The sequence below is a fragment of the Myotis brandtii genome, unplaced genomic scaffold, assembly GCF_000412655.1.
Source record: "Myotis brandtii unplaced genomic scaffold, ASM41265v1 scaffold954, whole genome shotgun sequence".
In the NCBI taxonomy this organism is placed as follows: domain Eukaryota; kingdom Metazoa; phylum Chordata; class Mammalia; order Chiroptera; family Vespertilionidae; genus Myotis; species Myotis brandtii.
Window position 1 is genome coordinate 401,232 of NW_005371937.1, and position 18,773 is coordinate 420,004.

An 18,773-nucleotide genomic window follows, 5' to 3' on the forward strand; every position below is an offset into this window, starting at 1 on the left:
TGGAGACAGAGTATGGAAAATAATGATGTTGCATTGGGAGACGAAACAAGATAGAGATGGACTAGAGAAAATATATAAATGGAATTTTATCTCCCTCTTATTTGACTGAATTGCCCCCAAAGTGGACTTGTCTAAAACATTTAAAAAAACATACACACACACAAAAACTTGCACATCAATAACCTGGACTCAGGTCAAAGCATTCTTTATTATTCCTTCCTTACAGTGGAGGTTAAATGACCTAATTATCATCAATAAGATAACACGCTAAATCACCACTTTCTAAAATAAAAACACTTCACTGTTTCCTCTCAGTGGCTCTATTTATTGATTTGATTGTAGTCAATCTAGACACTACTTTAGCAGAGTTTCTGTCCTTGTCTTTGTCTGAGACACAAATTAGAGTTGTTAAAATAGCAAGAACTTTAAAATATTACTGCAGGCACGGGACCTGGTCCTTTTTCTTGCAAGCAAGGAAACTTGACTCTGAGAGGTAAGATGATGTCCGGAAACATTTTTTAGCCTCTGTCTTTGTTGGAGTCATTTAACCTTGTCTTGGATTGTAGTCAGTATATAATCTCAGTTCCAGTTAGACAGGGAGTCACAATGCCAGGTGTCAAATCCACAAACCAACCCTCTCCTAATTGCTGACGTTTGACACATCCCCATGTTGGCCCCAGAAAACTCTACACGTTCTTTTATTAGCAACAGGGAATTAGATTTCCTGTGTAGACAAATTAACTTCTAAATCATAAGAGAAACAAAAACGCTACCAGCGAGAGAGCGAGATCCCTTGTTCCAACTCAAAGCTTCTAAAAGTAGTTTTTCTCCTCTTTCCCTTCTATGCATTTTCTACCATTTCTTTTTCTGTCTGAACTCACCACGTGGTGATTGCCTTCTCTGAAGAGGAGACTTTGGTCGGCAACCTAATTAAAGTGGAGAGGTCGAAGTAGACTATTGAAATGAAGAGTGTTACAACCATGTAGCTATTATATTTGGGCAATTCTTAAAAAGGGGGAAGAAACTCTTTCAGGAGATTTAAAACTTTGCTTCAAATAAGACTTCAAAAAATAAAATAAAAGGATGTGAATTGGCTTAGAGTAAAAAGACATTAATAGAGTAAGGAAGGAAAATAGGAGGATATATTTTGTAGATAAACTAAATTCATGGTCTTGAGCATCACATTTTATACATTAAAACTCATCTGATGGTGGTTTAAAGCTTAATATCTTCCTCTTTTCTAAAACTGGTGATTGCAAACTCTGGTTTTTCACATGCCCCATCCTCACCCCCCCCCCCCCCCCCCGGTCACAGGATGATTGACCCCTCGGCCTGTCTCCAGTGATCTCAGAAGTGACAAAATGACCTCCAAATAAGTTTACTTTTGATTTCATAACATATCCATCTTATTTTTTTGTTTGATGGAAAGGGAGAATGACAAAAGTGTAAAGAAAGTGTAAGATTAGTATCCTTATCTAAGTCTTAAGTTGACAAAAGTTAAAACACCTCGTGCACAATGCAGAGAAAAACCGTTTGTCTTGTATTTCATTCACGCTGCTCCCTACGCATGGGGAGACCAGATGTCTGCTGTCCAGAGTACAGGGCTTTTTTTCTTAGTGCTTAGTAAAATTTACTTTTTAAAGTCTGGAGAAAAACTGCAGCTTTTCCCCGATCCTTAGCATTGTATAGCTTAATAATTTCATATACTCGAAGCGTTTCAGCAGAAAATGAGCTTTGACTATTTATAGATTAGCAGCAATCCAAGAAAGGCTGTGGAAAATTCTGGAAACGGCCTTTATTTTGCAAACCCATTACTAAAATAATTACATAGTTTTCATAAAGAATAAATAGTAAGTACAATGTAGGGTATGGAAAGGGGACTAAATTAGGGGGTGGAGGTGTGAGTAGTTGACATTTCTTTTTTTCTTGTCTGATTCCTGCTAATTGTGTACAAAAATATACATTAGATTTGGCATTTCTCCCCTCCTTAAGAAAACAATGTTTGGAAATCCCTGTGTAAAGCTAATTTGTCCTGAGGAATATAAAGACCTTTAGTGGGGTATCCGGGTCCCTATGGGAATTTTTTTTTATAAACACACCATGTGGTGCAATCTGTTACAGCCTACAATGGGGGGGAGGGTGGAGCGCGCTCTATGGGGCCAGGAACAAAGTAATCTCTGGGACTTGTGGAGTATTAACTAAAAATGCGAGAGATGACACAGCTCACACCTAGAAATACCTTCCTCCTGCCCTAAATCCTAACCCAGAATACATTAAATGTATGCGCTCTTTAAAACTATTTAGCAAGTTAGTTTAAGGAAGAAAAACCTGAATCATTTTCGAGATGGTTAAATTGCCATTCATTTTGTATTTTAATCTAACCTACTGGTGATTTAATTTACAAAACCCAAAGGAAGTGTACGCTCAAATATTGGAGGACGTTAACGTATCAACCACTGTTTAATTTTGGAATGTGCCTACTTGCTTGACACAATATTTTACCATCTCAACAAATGTTTAGCCTTTTCTTTTTCACTTGACTAAAGAGAAATAAGTTTCACTTTGCCTCATTCACCTTCTTCTGTGCATATGCCGGGGAAGACTGGATGTTAAAAAAAAACTTCCTCATGTTCCTTTCTCCTACATCGAAGTCTGTTTACCAACTCAAAGCTGCTAGAAAGCACTGCATTCTCCTGCTAAGTCAACTGCATGGCTAGAAACCAAACTGTAATGCAACAAGGGAAAAATTATTTATTTTCGTGGCAGAACATTCTTGAGGAGGTATAAAATTTTTCTGGTCGCTATGCCAAGTTTTCTTTTTCCTTCCTTTCTCTGTCTTCCATTTTTAAAGGCTTTCAGCTTTTACGCTGATACTCTATAGTTATCTAGCAGTTCTAATATTTTGTGACATTTTGTACTGTGACACTATAGATGGAATTGTCATCGGACTGACACTCTGTGCTTTTAGTCCTTAATTACAGCTGTTAACGCTGTAGAGAAGTATGCTAACCTGCCAGTGCATATTATGAAAACAACGTTATTGTTATCCACACCAGCACCCACTCAACAGGATATTTCCAAGATGGTGGTGTAAAGGAACATGTGGGCACAATGGATGTTTCAATCTAGTTTGTTTAGTTTGTCCTATTATCTTCCTTTAAAAACACAAACCAGTTTGAGCTATACAATCTTTCATTGTACGGTAGGCAGCGTAGACTCCCTTCAGTAGCAGGAGCTGCTTCTATAGTTAGAAAAGTTATAATTTTTGTGTGCAAGCAGCAGTGCACTGAGGAACCTCAGAGCTGTTTAGGGTTGTGACCCAAAGCTTTCTGACAGTCGTTTCAGAAATAATGAAAATAGAAGGGAGAGGGAAGGGCAAGTTGAAAGATGAAAAGATGAGGGAGGAGCTGTTTGTACTCACAGGGTTGGCAAGTCAAAACCCAATAGCCGTCCCCAGCTCTAGTAAGGTGTCCTTATCCTGAACCAAGTCCGAGCTGTGGTAACTGGCTACTGACCAAATGCTTTGTAGTCATTGTTCCTGCAGAACCTGTAGAGCTTTGATTATCTCCGAGGAGCAGAATCCTCTGAATCTATTTTCTGACAAATATTACAATACTAAAGCAGCTAAGTGCCACGGTCTTTTCATTTGTTAGAAGAAACTAAAATAGTGAGCCTTGTCCCCATAATAAAATAACTGCAAAGTAAGGATTCTAGAAAATGTAAAGTCAGAACTAACAACTGGTACTCACTGTTTAGAAGAGAACGACTAAATGATTTTTTAAAAAATTACATACACAGCACTAATTTAGCAATTTATTTAATAAGCAGTCTACCTTCCAGTATTAGTTTCTAATGCTTGCATGGATTTGGTCAAAAGCAAATTCATGACCTTGAGATAGTAGTGGGTCTCTAAGGGACAATCTGAGACTGGCCCGTAGGTTCTCTCTCATGTCTTTACTGTCATTGAGGAGGTGATGAGGCATAAACATATACTCGGTTCCTATGGCCTGCAAATTCTTTAATATTCAGCTTTACTAAACACGTTTTTAAAGCTAGTATGAGAAGAACTTATCCCTGTGCCTTGTTCCGAACGGTATTTTCTGCTTCATTTTGATTTTCAACACCAATAGGATATGGTGCTCTTCCTAAAAGAAACTGTTCCCATTTGGGAATATATTCTTCCACTGATGCCCAGTAAAGAGTCTAGGAGAAAAAACATGCAAAAGAAAAAAAAAAACATATCAAGCAATTGAACTTGGCTCTTCATAATAGTCTAAATGTTTATTCACTTAAATGTGTGTGTGCGTGTACACACATACATGTAGAATGCACTTCCTCTACAGAATATTTTATGTTAATTTTAGAAAAAAAATCTGGCTACTTACTAGTGTTAATTTTCAAATTTCTCAGTAAAACCAGAGCCTGGCAGAATTACAGATTTCAGAACTTTATTGTGATTTTGCACGCCCTCTTGTGGCCAACTTTGTGATTATTACCCGTATTTATCATTTATGGCTACAGTCGTTAAATGCTGTTGTTTAATGTTACAAATCCCATACTAAGTGATTACCCACACTAAAATTATTACAATAAAATGATTAAACATGAATTGCTTTAAAATTAACATAAAATATTTGACCTGGGATGAAGTCAGGAACTGAAATATAACTAGTATGTTACCGTATAGGATTCAGGTGAATTGACCCCTTATTTGCATGAGGAAAACATAAAAATGCACTGTATCTTTTAACAAAGCACATGATATAACAGATTTTAATTTATTTCCTTTTTTTGTATAATGAAAAAAAACACACAAGATTACTTAACAATTTTTTAATTCAACTAAGTTGGAAGTTGAGGTGCTGTATGATTGGCCTGCCTCTAGCAGTCTGCAAGTTCTAGAAGCTCCTGCAACATCACCATATTCTGTGTGTGAGCTTTAATGGTTTCTTGGCTGACTGTCCTAAGGAGGTCAAGAAAAGTAACTGCCCACGCTCCTTGTCACGGGAGGGCATCTTGTATTAGGTCATCACTAGCAATGTCATTTTGGGAAGGTCAGCCAGTTGGGCAGCATTAAGAACCCATGATGACTCACTCTGAGCATGAGAAAGCTCCAGGGGTTCTGAGAGTTGAAAGTGGCGAGGGATCTCCATAACCCTGCATGAGTGCACGTGGTCGGAGAAACAGCCTGACGACCTTGAACTAGAGGTCCTCCTGCTGGGGAGACCAGCTGAGAGGAAAACCACGGAGGCCTGCCTGCGGTTGGGAGCTTCTCACCATTCACGGCTAGAGGAACCCCTTTTGTGTGGGCCTGATAGGTACTGGAGCCTCCAACAAAGAAAAAGACATGCCTAGGGCACAGTCTGTACCAGAGTGTTTTCTCTCCGCGATCACTGGCTTTTCTTGTTACTCTAGAACACAGAAAATTGAGGGGCAAGTTCTCAGCCTTTAAATTTGAGTCTATTCTCATCCCTGGTTAGGCAAGCAAAATTATATTTGAGAAAGGTCATTAAAAATATCAAATCAAACTATTCTATATGTAGTTAAATTCCCTTTCATCAAAAATACATTCATATGCCAAAGATGGTTTATTTTTGCCAACCATCTTCCCAATCTGTTCTTGAACTGAGCAAAATAAAACAGACAAAAGCCACACTATGCTGCATAAAATGCATTTAAATCGCATCGGTTGGATGTTTGGTGAAGGGCTGAACTGCATGCTCCTTGTCACTTCAGCCAACAGGAAAGGCACTTTGGTTCGGCACGTTGGCACCTGAACCGTTAGTGCATATTGTCTGCCAGGGTTTAACGGGATAGTCATTTCTAAGTGACTAGGTGAAAAGACACAGGATCTTTATAAAATTTTCACTTGAAAAAATAATTTTTTTAAGATCTCATCAGTTACCTACTATGTACAAACTATGGCTCTGTGGACATATAATGATCAGTCATATCTTGTTTATTTTAACTGAAAAAATACATCTTGGAAATAGACACATATAACCATTCATTAATTTACAATGATAGGGTCTCTACCTTTGTTTCTTAAGAGTCTCACCTCAAGAGACACCACCTCAGGTGGTGGAAGTGGGTGACTCCGGGTCTGCAGAGACTTTTCTGCGGCTTCTATATCCTGTAACAGACATCAGCACTGAAAACATGCATCTACATAGCACGCACCTGTGGCAGCTACAGGGCTGTCCTAACCCTCTCACCTCAGCTCTCCTCGGATACGGTTTGAACTGATGGAGGCACTGAAGTAGGAGAGCTGCTCATTGCTTAACTGACCATTTCAGATACAGAAAGCAGGGCTTTTTAAAAAATAAAATAAAATAAAAGGTGCGGGCGGGGGCTACTTCTAAGTTCTGCCTTATCATTTTAAATAGTGTCAGTAATTTCTGCAAAAAAAAAAAACAAAAACAAAAAAACCCCAAACCAAAACCTTCCTCTAAAACTGCTCAGAGCACCAACTTAGCTCTGAAATCATTAAAAACAGCCAGATGGATAAAATAGTCAAATATTCAGATACAAAAACAGTCAGTTACCCAGCCCTACACTGTACTAACCTTAAAAGTAAAGAGACCGATTCTGTCTGGATCATGAAAATTTTATATTAATGACACATTTCATTTATTCCGTATTCCACTCTTGTAAAATTTTACACTTATGCAAATACTCCACATATTTAATAAAAGGTCAGTAAGGTACCTTTGCAACAAGAACCTGTTCACTTTACTATCTAGATTTTTAGAACTAGATTTCTAAGGTGATCTCGAGGGCAGGTCTTACTGCCAGCAGAATATCATTCAGCTGACGGCATTCGAGCTCTGTGCTTTAATTTGGAGCTTAACTTGTAGACGTGTGTATTTTCCCTTATGATTGTAGCAACACCAGGGTAATTAAACTTAATCCATACCCTGGGAAAGACTTTACCTTGATGCATGTATGAATTTCATGCCCAGAAACATAGCACCTCCAAGTTGTTCCTGAAACCTGTGAGTTCTGTTTAAATGAATGCTCCCATCAGCACCTGTGTGTCTGGTGCTTGCTTGTTTGTCAGGTTCACAGAGGCCTTGGCTGAAGGCCATGTAAATTCTGCCTCTCCTTTGAGCTTAGAAAAAAGGAAAGTTCTCTGATCCTGGTACAAGCATTGGAGCAATCTAAGTACAGGGCTGTTGGACAGACGGAGGGAGATGGAGAGGGCGTGGGCGTGGGGTGTGAAGAAGCCAGTGCTGAACAGGAGAAAAGAGATAGCAGATGGCAGCGGCGGGGAGCACGGGATGGGTGTGAAATGTAAAAGGGAAAAACAGGAAATTCCCTAAAGGGACTCCCCAAAGTTGCACAGCCATTGATGCACCTGCTGTCTAGAGGAAGGTGATTTGAAGGGGAAAAACAAATTTAGGGATAAAAAGCCCATCTATTAGCATGTTGATCCCGTCCCAGAAGTTTACAGCTAAGACACATGCTGAGGAGATTTGATGCCAATGCTACAGCAGATAGAGAACACTAACTCTTCTGTGATTACAGTGAGATTTTACGGAGTCCTGGGAAAATTGTTTTACCTTTATAAGACAAATAGAATAAAATCACAACCCTAATTATGCCATTATTCTAAGAACAGTTATAAAGTTGTTTGTATTTTTTTGTTAATCCTCACCCAAGGATTTTTTTCCTTTTTTTGGAGGGGTGGGGTGGGGGGAGAGTGGTAGGGGGGAGAGAGAAACATCTATGTGAGAGACACACATAGCATGATTGCCTCCTGCACACACCCCAACCTGGACTGGGGATTGGACCTGCAACCCAGGTATGAGCCCTTGACTGGGTATTGAACCTGCAACCCTGCAGTGTGCAACCATTGAGCAACACCGGCCAGGGCATAGTTATTGTTAGTGGTAGATCTAGGTGTCACTGGTTCCTGTAGACAGGATTATAAACACTTTTCTTAAAGATCAGAAAGTAAGGCCACTGAATCTCTCTCACAGGAGAGCAGCTCCGTACGGGGAGGCGCGGCCTGGAAGGCAGGCCTGGGCTAGGCACGGGACGGTCCCTCTGCAGCATGTCCACAGGTCACCCCCTCCAGAGGACTTCTTCCTGAGGTGGATTCGCTTTGTGGGCGTCCTGCTTGCCTCTCTGACTCCTTATCTTTCTTCTTAGCTGCCTCCTTTCTCTTTTAGCCCAAGTGTGGGCTTTCTTAAGATTTGTGACATCTGTTGTCTTCTTTTCACTTTTGACTTGGTCTCTCCTCTTCTGCTCCAGCCATTCATGTACAAGGACGGGTGACTTTTCTCCCGAGCCCTTACTTCTCAGTTTAATAAATGAAACTCATCATCTTACTCCTGAAGGTACTGAACGTATAATAGTGGGAATGCGGTTCACCCAGCTGCCCTTTATCTTCAACTCTTTCACTCTCTGCCATTGAAAGTTCAGCGCTTCAGGATGTCTCTCTGTCTTTGCGCGTCATTCCCAATGCGATGGGCTTATTACACCTAGCATTCAACAAATCCTTACTGAATGCTTTCTTGGACTATGCCCAGACTACATCCCATTTTACTTCAGTCCATACTGAAATGGATTAATTTTGCTAAAAAACTTTAAATATATCCTTATCTAGATTAAAAAAATAACTGATACCCACTACCCAGAGGATGAAGTATGAATTTCTTAGCCTGACTGGCAAATGTCTGACTACACACTGCCAGAAGGAAAGGATCAGCAATTACACTTGAAATGATGCTTTATATGTGATGGAATTAATTTTAATAGCATTTTACTTAATCTGTTTCATGTGATTTTATTGAAAGTGTTTACCAGGAAATCTAAAATTACATATGTGGCTCTCATTCTGCTGCACAGCACAACTTAGGCGTATCAGTTCCTAGGAATTCTGGGAGTCAAAGGGACATACCCAGTGATACCTCAGCAATGTAATTGGCAATACCTGGGCCCTGGAAACCTCTGTGGGACAAATGACCTGATTCCTTCAACAAAGAAATTAAAAGGGCAGGAAGGCTTTTAGAGATTCAGGACTGCAATCAATCAATTAAAAATTGGATTTTTATTTGTGTTTTTAAAGGATTATACTTTTTAGCTTAATTTTTCCCCATCACCATTTATCCCCCATACCCTCTTCCACTCCCACTCCCACCCCCAACCCCACAATCACCTCACTGTTGTGTTAGAGGTGGATTTTATTTGGATCCTGATTCAAACAAATGTAAAAACGTGTGTTTATAAGTGAATCAGGGAAATCTGAATCCTCACTGGATATTTAAAGAATTACTGTAAATTTCTTAGATTGAAAATGATATTGTGACTTTGCTTAAAATAGTCCTTCCCTTTTACTGATAAACACTGAAATAATACAGAGGTAATAAATTGGGCAGATGAAACAATGTGTTGCTGAAGATTAGCTTCAAAATAATCTGAGGAGCTGGGATTGGAGGTGAGGGACATGGATGAGCACGATTGGCTGTGTTTGATAATTACTGAATCTGGTGATAGGCACATGGAAGTACATTCTTCTCATGACAATTAAAGCACAAGCTTCCCTTGTGCATGACGGGGCAGCCAGTAGAGATGAGCGGACATGATCAGGAAAGGTCAGGCTCGAACACAGAAGCTCATGGACTGAGGTCTTCCCCTCCTCACAGACGCTCCTCCCTCCCCACCCAGCAATAGATATCTCCCTACAAATATATAGTGAACCCAGCTGGGGCTGGGCTGGGTTTAATCTTTTAAGCTGCTAGAGGTGCAATTTCTGGGATAGGAAAAGTAAGACAATAAAGCAGGAGATACAGGGTCATTGTTACAAGGAATGCTTAAGCATTCACTTATTCATATTCACTTATTCTTCATTGAATTGGCAAAAGTGAGAAATGTGAGGAGGAAAGAGGACCAACGTGGACCTGTGAGTTACTGGCCATCCTGAGTGACAAGCAGTTTGTGGAAGGCTCTGTCAACTGGCTAATTTATTTTTGCAAATGCATTTAGAGAAATTTTACTGAGTTTCATATTCATTTTGTTGGGATTTTATTACATTTAAAAATAGCCCTAGCTGGTTTGGCTGAGTGGATAGAGCGGTGTTCTGTGGATTGAAGGGTCCCGGGTTTGATTCCAGTCAAGGGCATATGCCGGGGTTGCAGGCTCGATCCCCAGTGTGGGGCATGCAGGAGGCAGTCGATCAGTGATTCTCTCTCATCATTGATGTTTCTATCTCTCCCTCTCCCTTCCTCTCTGAAGTCAATAAAAATATATTTTTTAAAAATTTAAAAATAACTTTGTGACAACTGACCTTAGAAAAGTAATACAGCCCAATCAGGATTAAGGTATGTATCTCCACTTAAGTTTTCTCTTTAAAACGTAATTGTTTTTATACAAATCATGCCCTTTGTTAAGAGCATTCCCAAGTATTTTATAATTTTATTGCTAACGTGAAAGTTATCTCTTATATTTTCCAACTGTATCTATAGGATTGCTGTTGGCTTTATTTTTTTTTCTTTTTTTCTGATCATTTTATTGAATATTTACTTTAGCATTCATTTTTCAGTTTATACCCAAGAGTTTACTTCTAATTGACTCTCACATCATTTTACTCTCATTCTCTAGATGTGGTTTCCAGTCATCTCTCTCAGAAGATGAGTTATAGTTTTGGTTTTGAAAAGAGGTTTCTTCTGTTCCCTTCATCCTATTACCTTGGGATTCCCTGAACCCCTCTCTGTGCATTTGTGTTTCCCTTTTCATGTTGAGTTTCTAGTGTTGGGGTCCAACCCCAGCAGGTCCTGGGGTTCCCAAAGGTGTGGACAGAGTCGGTGAAGAAGGAATGACATGGAGACAGCGTTCAGTTGATCGGCAGCCTAGCCAGGTTCTCTAGCCAGGTTCTCTGCTGTTGACTTTATATGTTTATCTTTTATTTATTAATTTTGCTCAACTCATACTAGTTTTAAAACAATTTTGGCTTTTCTTAGTATATAACCATACCATTTTAGAATGCTAGTGTTGTGCCTTCCTTTCTAAAAGTTAAAGCTCATTCCCTTTTAGTGTTTATTATATTGGCCACAACATCTAAATAAGATCAAGTAACGGATGGTGAAATAGGTCATCCTTATTTTGTTACTACTATATTTATAGGAATGCTTCCAAGTTTTAAGGGAACCATTTTTGATGCACATTCTGCACTAAGTACATATCCTGATGTAACTCAACCTGTTCTTGACAAAGGGTATTGGTAGTAGTTATGGTTCCTCATCTCTACATAAAGCAATTAGAATAGATTAGCAGTTTTCACAGTTCCTTAGAGACACAGCAGGGCAGGCAAAAAAGAGCTAAGTGGGTGGGGCTTTGGACCAAAGCTGTCCATTTTTATCTATTTTACATCTTTGGAAAAGTTATCTGGTGAAAAAAAATTAAAAACCTTTAGATGACAATCTAATCTATATGCTGTTTAAAGTCTCTTCCAACTCAACATTTTATAATCAAGTCCTATTTATTTTACTTTCACAATAATTTTATAAGCCATTAAAATTATTTTCAAAGTTAAAAAAATATGAGAGAAAAAATAAAAAACTACGTACACGGTTATTCAAAATATGTAAAACAAAGACAGGGAACAGACTGTATCTGGGATGTAATAGGTGCTCAATAAATGTTTATTAAAAGACTGTAAGGAAATGTGCAAAAATATATTAATTCCTAGATGGGCAAGATAAGGAAGTTATTTCATCTTCTTTGCTCTTTCAAGATTGTTGCAATGCGAATATATTACTTTGATAATTGGGGGTAAAGACCATATCACACTGGTTTCTGATGGCTATGAAACAGTTCATTATTTTCCTTCTGGATATGACAGTTAATTTCATACCTATTAGATCCAATCTCTCCATTCTTGAAATCACGTTACATCTAAATAGCAAATGAATCCTCCTCAAATACTCACTCATACGTTTCTTACATAAGTCGTTATTTTTCTTTTGTTCACACACTTTCACTATGATATTATCTGTACATATCAAGTCTCAATTTACTCATGTGGACTCACAGTATCCAACCTTTTCCTGTGACTTGCCGAGCTAGTTAGCTCATGGCTCCACGAACGCTCTTAGGGCCACTCATTCTTCTGCTCTTGGCTCTCCTGCAGCCATCCAGCGGAATGCATCGCCTTCTGCCTGTTTGCACACAGCTCCAGCTTAGCCTCCTCTGAGACCATTAAAAGATTCGAGCTCTCCAAGATTTTTTACACTTAACTCCTAGAATATGAGTGCTGAGTAGTCCACATAACGTACTGTTTGATCATATAAAGTCTCATATTTTATGTGTGACAACTTTATATCATCAACTAAGCCTGTTAGCTTCTTGAGGTGAAGAACTCTGATTTATATTTATTTTGTGGTCCCCACTTTCTAACTAGAACTAGCTCAATTGTAAGGACCCTCTGGATATTCATCAAATAACTTGCTCATTAAAAGATGCCTGAAAACCAAACATTACCTACACTTGCAGGAAGTAAGTGGCAACCAAGCCTTCAAGCCTCCTAATTAGTTTTTCTGACTTTTCACAGCAAATTCCAGATTATCCTATATTTTTCCATTTAAAAATAAATATTGCAAAAACCATTGGGCAAGTAAGACATATGGCAATATAGAATGCTTTGGTAGCACTATGGCTGTGACTTAAATTACTGTGGCTCAAACTGCCAGAAGCTGAGAAGATAACTGAATTTTCCTCTTCCTTTATCCTCTAGTGAGGACAGAAGATAACTATATCATGCCTATCGATGAAAATATTTAACAATAAAAACTGAAAACACTGCTTTATAACTTAAATAATATAGCCTTACCACCAAATGTTTTAGTCATAGGATCTCTTGGAAGCTTGACTGGAAGCAAACTTTTAGGGTTTTAATTATGGATGAAGCCATACAATTCTGGAAGCAAAGTATAGCAAGCAGCCAAAAATGTTACACATATGATTTTACTCCAAGTGGGCACATTGGCCAAATGGTGAGGCCCTGCGCAATTACACACTTTGACCACCCCCTCCATCACCATCAAAAGGGATCTTGAAAATCTGTTATGTTAGATATGAATCTGTGTGTTGACTGTGGCCCCAGTAAGGCAAAATCAAATCGTTCTTGTTTTTATGATGTTAAAATAGTTTTGAGTTGGATCTAAATACATTATAGGTACTTTATAGTATTTCAAGATCTCCCTACAAAGAAAAGATGGAAAGCTACGTCTTGTATTTATTACTTATTGCACAAAAGATGACCGTAAAATTACTTCTGTAGTCATTGATTTTCTGGTTGATTGAGAACATTTAGCTTAAGCAAACTTCACTTTTTTTTTCATTTAAAAAATAAGAATCCATATGTTATTTATCTAACTAACATGGGTCTAAAAATAGATGATGCTTCATTAATTCTATTTATTACTCACAACAAAGCCATTATATAAATCAAAATTATGAACTTCACTTGAAACCTTTTTGCAAAGGTGGGGAAAATCTCTATACTCAAGTCATGGAAACTTACCTTTAAAAGGCTAAGGTTCCTTTTAAAAGCAGCCTCAGCTGCTTGAATCTGAGATGCCTTTTCCTTGTTTTGATCTTCAAATTTACTCTCCATTTGTTGAAGTAACTTTAATCTTTGTGATACTCTAGAAAAAATGGAGATTATATAAAGTTCTTTTAGAAGGAGACATTTTATTGTTTGACCAATATAAAACATTCATTCCTTAATTGTACTTCACTTTGAGTTCAACCTATTTTGAAAGCCAATTTCTATGCCAATTAATGAGATAGTGAAGAACTTAGTAGTTCATTAAGTCTTAAATCTTATTTTTATTAACATATACTGATATACCATAAGTACATGCTTCTGTTTTTTTAGCCTCTCTGGTCTTCTGAAATTATATTAAAATGTGAAAATATGTTTTCATTTTTGGTGAAAATGCAAACTGTAATACACATCCCTTTGTACATACTTTGTATATGCTTATATATACACCTCCACACACACATACATTGATATAACTTGCTATACAAAACCTTCTGCTTAACACTTCAATACCCCTGAAGCTCATGTTACACATTTAGAATTGTGCTAAACTTCCATATGTTTGAAGAAGCAATAAAAATATTTTTTCCTCTTTTGCCAAGAGAAAGATGAGTGAGAGGCTGTATGTATGCATACCCACAAGGTAAATCAGCAATTGAAGAAAGATGTAAAAAGTTGTAAGTGAATTATCAAACTACTCTGTGATACATAATATACTTTAAAAGTTTCTCACTGGTCCAATGCTCAGTTTACAAGTTTTTGGTGCTCTTAAATGATTCATAAGTAAAGATGTCAGGTGATAAAAAATAAGTAAGTGGTATATATAATAGTCTAACCATTTCCCAAATAAATGTGGTGATTATCAAGAAACACTGCTTCATAGGGCTGTGATTGAGGGTAGAGCTAGAATTTGGTATTTGAACAGTTATTTTCGTAAGCAAAATTTCTTAAAAGGCCAAGGAAGAGGGCCTGGTAATTAATTAGAGGAAAGGAAAGCATGAGAACCTGCAGTCAGAGGTGGAGAAGGGTTAATACCAAATGTAAGTGCAAGACTGACTATATCATTGCAGGGCCCAGTGCAGAATGAAAACGAGAGACGCCTTGTTAAAAAATACTCGGAATTTCAAGAGTGCAACATTAGGGAATTAAGCCAAGTGTGAGGGCTGTGGCTGCGCAGGGCACATACCCTAGGAAGCGGGCCCAGGGTAAGAGGCCTAGAGAAGTCCATTAATTATTCGTGTGTAGCCTAGAAAGGGTGAGAGGAGGGGTGAAGTTATCTAACTATTAGTAATAAAAATAAAAACATATATAATTATACCTTTTAATTTTTGTTATTCTTGAAACAATGACATTCCCTAAGACCAAAGTCTCTCAAGTGTCAGAAAATTGAAATGACACACTTTCAGATCTTCAAGTCTTCCTGTGCACACAATGTTTCACTAAATAGTGTAATTTATACATTTAGATTAATTAGCCTTGAAAAGAACTTACATTTCTTCATGTCTTTTAGAAAGGCGAATTTCTTGAGTGAACAAGGAAGTCATCTTTAGTTAAAGCTGCCTTATGAGCTTTCTGTTAAATAATAAAAACATTTAGTTACTTCCACCACATGTCCTCAGCTTTGCAACATTTGATCATTTTAGTACCTCAACCCATTGGTTCTCTCAGAAGGAAAAAAAAATAAAACTTGAGATGTAATAATGTATAAAATGAAAGATTGCACCTAAAAACATTTTTACTTACAATGCATAGTTTTTCTTACACCAGATGCATCTAAAAATACTGTGAATCAGGTAAACTCAACACATTTCACATTTTCCCCTCACCCCCCCCCCCCCCCCCCCCACACACACATTTTAACCTTAAACAGAATTCAAAACAAACACGCAGCTGGTACTAAGACTAGTAAACATTTTATTGAATCAACAGAAAGAAAAATATCTACTCTGTAAAATTCATCACAGGAACACCATCCCACATGCACACACACACACACACACACACACAGAGAGAGAGAGAGAGAGAGAGAGAGAGAGAGAGAGAGAGAGAGGCAAACAAGTATTAGAACCACTAAAAGCTCCCTTTGTTGGAAGACTGCCCTGTCCCACCATCTCTTTTCCAAATAGGAAGGTGTTTTTTGTGTGTAACTGTGGGAAAAGCACCATTGGTCCCTCGACCTCACCCTGGCTGCTCGGGACTCACACCTGGGGAGTCTGGGAAGGCCATTTCCATGGCGCATGAGCTAGCTCACCTTGGCTGAAGAGCCCAGGCCAGTCCGGGCGCAGGTCCAGCAAGTGCTCTGAGAGGCTGGGATCCTGAAGGCAAGTCATCTGATTGGGTGCAAAAGTGGAGGGGGCCAGCCCTAAGGGGGAAAAGACAGGCATAAAATTCCTTCCTGCAACGCTGCAATGAAGCACCGGCTTTCCTAAACTTTATGAAATGACACACTGACTGCTATTCGCCCACGTGCCCCGGGCTGTGGAGAGACCGAGTGCAGGGCAGGGAGCCGGGCCAGGCATTCGCACACCGCCCCGCCTGCCTGCCCTCCGCAGGCTTCCTCCTCCAGGGGCCATTGTCTTGCCTTCCTCCTCCCAGTACCCAGTGCCGCGCCAAGGACATCCCAGAAAGTTGATCCAGGGTCACCCCTCTCTTCTGTGACGCCTGCCACCAGCACTTCAGACGAACCCCACAAGAATTCGGCCTTTTGAACCGAAGATCCAGATCCGCGCGGTTTCGCAGCCCTCAGCCCTCCGACCACCCCACGTCCTGCCTACACACCCACAGGCTCGGGGACTTCCCCCTCGAGCGGAGGTCCCCCGCCCTGCAGGCACCTGCGCCGCCTCGGGCAGCTCAGGCAAGTCCAGCGACCCACGCGCCGTGATGCGGCGGACCCCACTCCGACCTCTTCCGGGAAAGCACAGCGTCTGCGCACGGCCGGGTCTCAGGACGGGCCTGGGCGTGGCCACGCAGCCGTCTCCAGTGACGTCATCACGGCGTGATAAAAGGCGCCTCGGAGCGCGAGGTCAGCGAGGTGGCACCACTCTGAGCGCAGCGAGTCTCCGGAGCCCCTGGCTGAGAAGAGAGCCCCGGGAAACTGCTTTCGGCGCTGGCTCAGCTTCAAGGCCGTTTAAAATGGGATCTGAATGTGTTCAACAGGCTTCGGGGCGCGGCTGACCGCTTGGAAGCTGCAGTGTCACAGTATGGATGTGAGGAAGCCGTCCGGACGGTCCGGCACGTTCCCATGGGCTTGGCAGTCAGTAAAAGCACTTACTTTACTTGGAAGAGTTCCCCCGTGGGTGTCCCCTGCCGAGCAGCGGGGGGGGGCCGGCCCCTGCAGCTCGCACACCCAGAGGGGCAGTGGATGGCTTTTTCCGGCTTGAGCCTGTGTGCCTGTCGCTGTGTTTATGTGATTATCCCATTCACCGAATCCCACTGGGCCGGGTGGAGAGGTACCAGTGCCCTCCCTGGGCAGGAGAGGAAACAGCTTGGTCGCTTCTTTAGGTCCTGGCTTGAAGTCAGAGAGAGTTGGTTAAATCTCCCGCTGCCCTCAGGACACACACCTGGGAGTCACCCCCGGGGGCCGTAAGGACGTTCTTACACATCCTTCCCCTTGAAATCGCTTTGCGCGGGAGGTAGTACTGTCGTCATCACAGAGGGAGCATGAGGCTCAAGAGGCGGAAAGCAGTTTTCTCCTAAGGTTTCTGAGTTGGTAAAAGGCAAAGGGCTAGGACTCCAACCCAGAGGTCTTCTGTTCTTTTTCTTCCTAAATATCTACCTAAAACTTAGATCTCACGTGGGGACCATGGCACTTCTAGGTACTTCCATAGACCAGGTTCCTCCTCTGTCCACGTTGTTTCCTTTCAGAAGCACAGCTCCACCTCTTCTCTCTCTGTCCTCCTCCTCTGTTTTTCTCCACCACACAGCACAGCACCATTCACATCTTTCTTTTCCTTTATTTATTTTTATTGTTGACAGTATTACCGATGTCTCCACTTCTCCCCCTTTGCCGGCCTCCGCCAACCCCCGCATATCTTATAGTCACTTGTTCATTTGTTTACCAGTGTACCCCCTACTGGAATGTGAATGCCCTAAGAACAAGTATTTTCTTAGGAGGAAACTTGGATCTTCATTTTCACTTCAATTAAATCTAATGGGGTGACATTGGTTAATATTATATAGGTTTCAAGTGTACAATTCTATGATAGGTCATCTGTATATTAGTCTATGAGCCCATCACCCTGTATTTGACCCCCTTTTACCCTTTACTACTCTGAACTCCCTTCCTTCAGGTAACCACCATACTATGGTCTGTGTCTTTGAGTTTTTAAAGATCAGGTATTTTTACCTTTTATTTGCTGTTCTGTTCTTAGCAACTAGAACTGCCTGACATGTAAGTGCTCAGTAAATATTTTTTGAGTGAATAGATGAAATCCCCAAATGAAATTCCATCATGAGGTCATAGAGGTCTGTCTTCAGGTCATAGGACCTTTGACTTAGTTCTTCCATAGTTTTATTTAGTAAACATGAAAAATAGACCCTTGATTGGCCCTGTGTTCTAGGAATGAAATAGAGGTTACAAGGCATTTTTGTTTATCTTTTACTTAAGGATTTTCCTTAAGTTGGTAATGGGTTGCATGAAATAGGGAACTGAGAGTGTACATTAAATATTTGTATGTTGCTTAAAACAAACTTTGCTCAGAACTGAGAGTGTACATTAAATATTTGTACGTTGCTTAAAACAAACTTTGCTCACCTACTGCCTTAGAAATGTTCATGCAGGTTTTAGGAGACTAGTAGTTGAAATATTCTTAGTGTCTCACAGACCCTTAGAGGCTATCTACATAGACAGTGATAATTCTTTGGCCTCCAGAAAAGAACTTACTCTCTACTTAAAGGTCTGTGGTGATAGGAGGATATTTGGATTGCTTTCTTCACTTTGTTTGTTTAAATTAAACCTATTAGGTTGACATTGGTTAATAATGTTATATAGGTTTTCCCTCCTCAGGTCATAGGCCACAGCTAAGCCTTTCTGTGAGACACAGAGCTAGGAAAGACACTGGCAATTGCAGGCTATCTATTACTGTACAGCTTCTGTATTTATTAGATAAATTTGGGTACTTCCTGGGTGAGATATTCATGGTCTATTCTGTGAATTATTGCAACCTTCTGAGTAATACCTGGCCCATAATGGGGCATTCTGTAAATGTGTAGTGAGGTTTATATT

At 40.1% G+C, this 18,773-nt stretch overlaps 1 protein-coding gene across 7 annotated transcripts; it reads right to left on the bottom strand.

Moving 5' to 3' along the window:
• Window positions 1–3,799: 3,799 nt before the first annotated feature.
• Window positions 3,800–16,518, bottom strand: LOC102243446 (chromosome unknown open reading frame, human C3orf14). 7 transcript variants are annotated; one of them, XM_005886074.2, is made up of 6 exons: window positions 16,381–16,517; window positions 15,801–15,911; window positions 15,041–15,121; window positions 13,526–13,649; window positions 6,059–6,133; window positions 3,800–4,203 (listed from the first exon to the last, which is right to left on the bottom strand). In XM_005886074.2, exons 3-6 carry the CDS (start codon window positions 15,091–15,093, stop codon window positions 4,069–4,071), a joined length of 387 nt encoding a protein of 128 aa, XP_005886136.1. In that variant the 5' UTR covers window positions 15,094–15,121; window positions 15,801–15,911; window positions 16,381–16,517; the 3' UTR covers window positions 3,800–4,068. The 7 variants fall into 7 exon arrangements, with proteins under 7 accessions (XP_005886136.1, XP_014388715.1, XP_005886135.1 ...); XM_014533229.1 differs by having other exon boundaries at window positions 15,041–15,124; XM_005886073.2 differs by having other exon boundaries at window positions 16,328–16,517.
• Between the last annotated feature and the right edge of the window lie 2,255 nt (window positions 16,519–18,773).

What these genes read in the sequence shown, in the direction of transcription:
- LOC102243446 (XM_014533231.1), bottom strand. Translation starts at nt 15,093, where the DNA reads ATGACTTCCTTGTTCACTCAAGAAATTCGCCTTTCTAAAAGACATGAA. An exon ending in TCTAAAAGACATGAAGAAAT is followed by an intron (nt 13,650 to 15,040) that starts GTAAGTTCTTTT and finishes CATTTTTTCTAG; the next exon opens with AGTATCACAAAGATTAAAGT. An exon ending in CTGAGGTGGTGTCTCTTGAG is followed by an intron (nt 4,204 to 6,058) that starts GTGAGACTCTTA and finishes TTTTTCTCCTAG; the next exon opens with ACTCTTTACTGGGCATCAGT.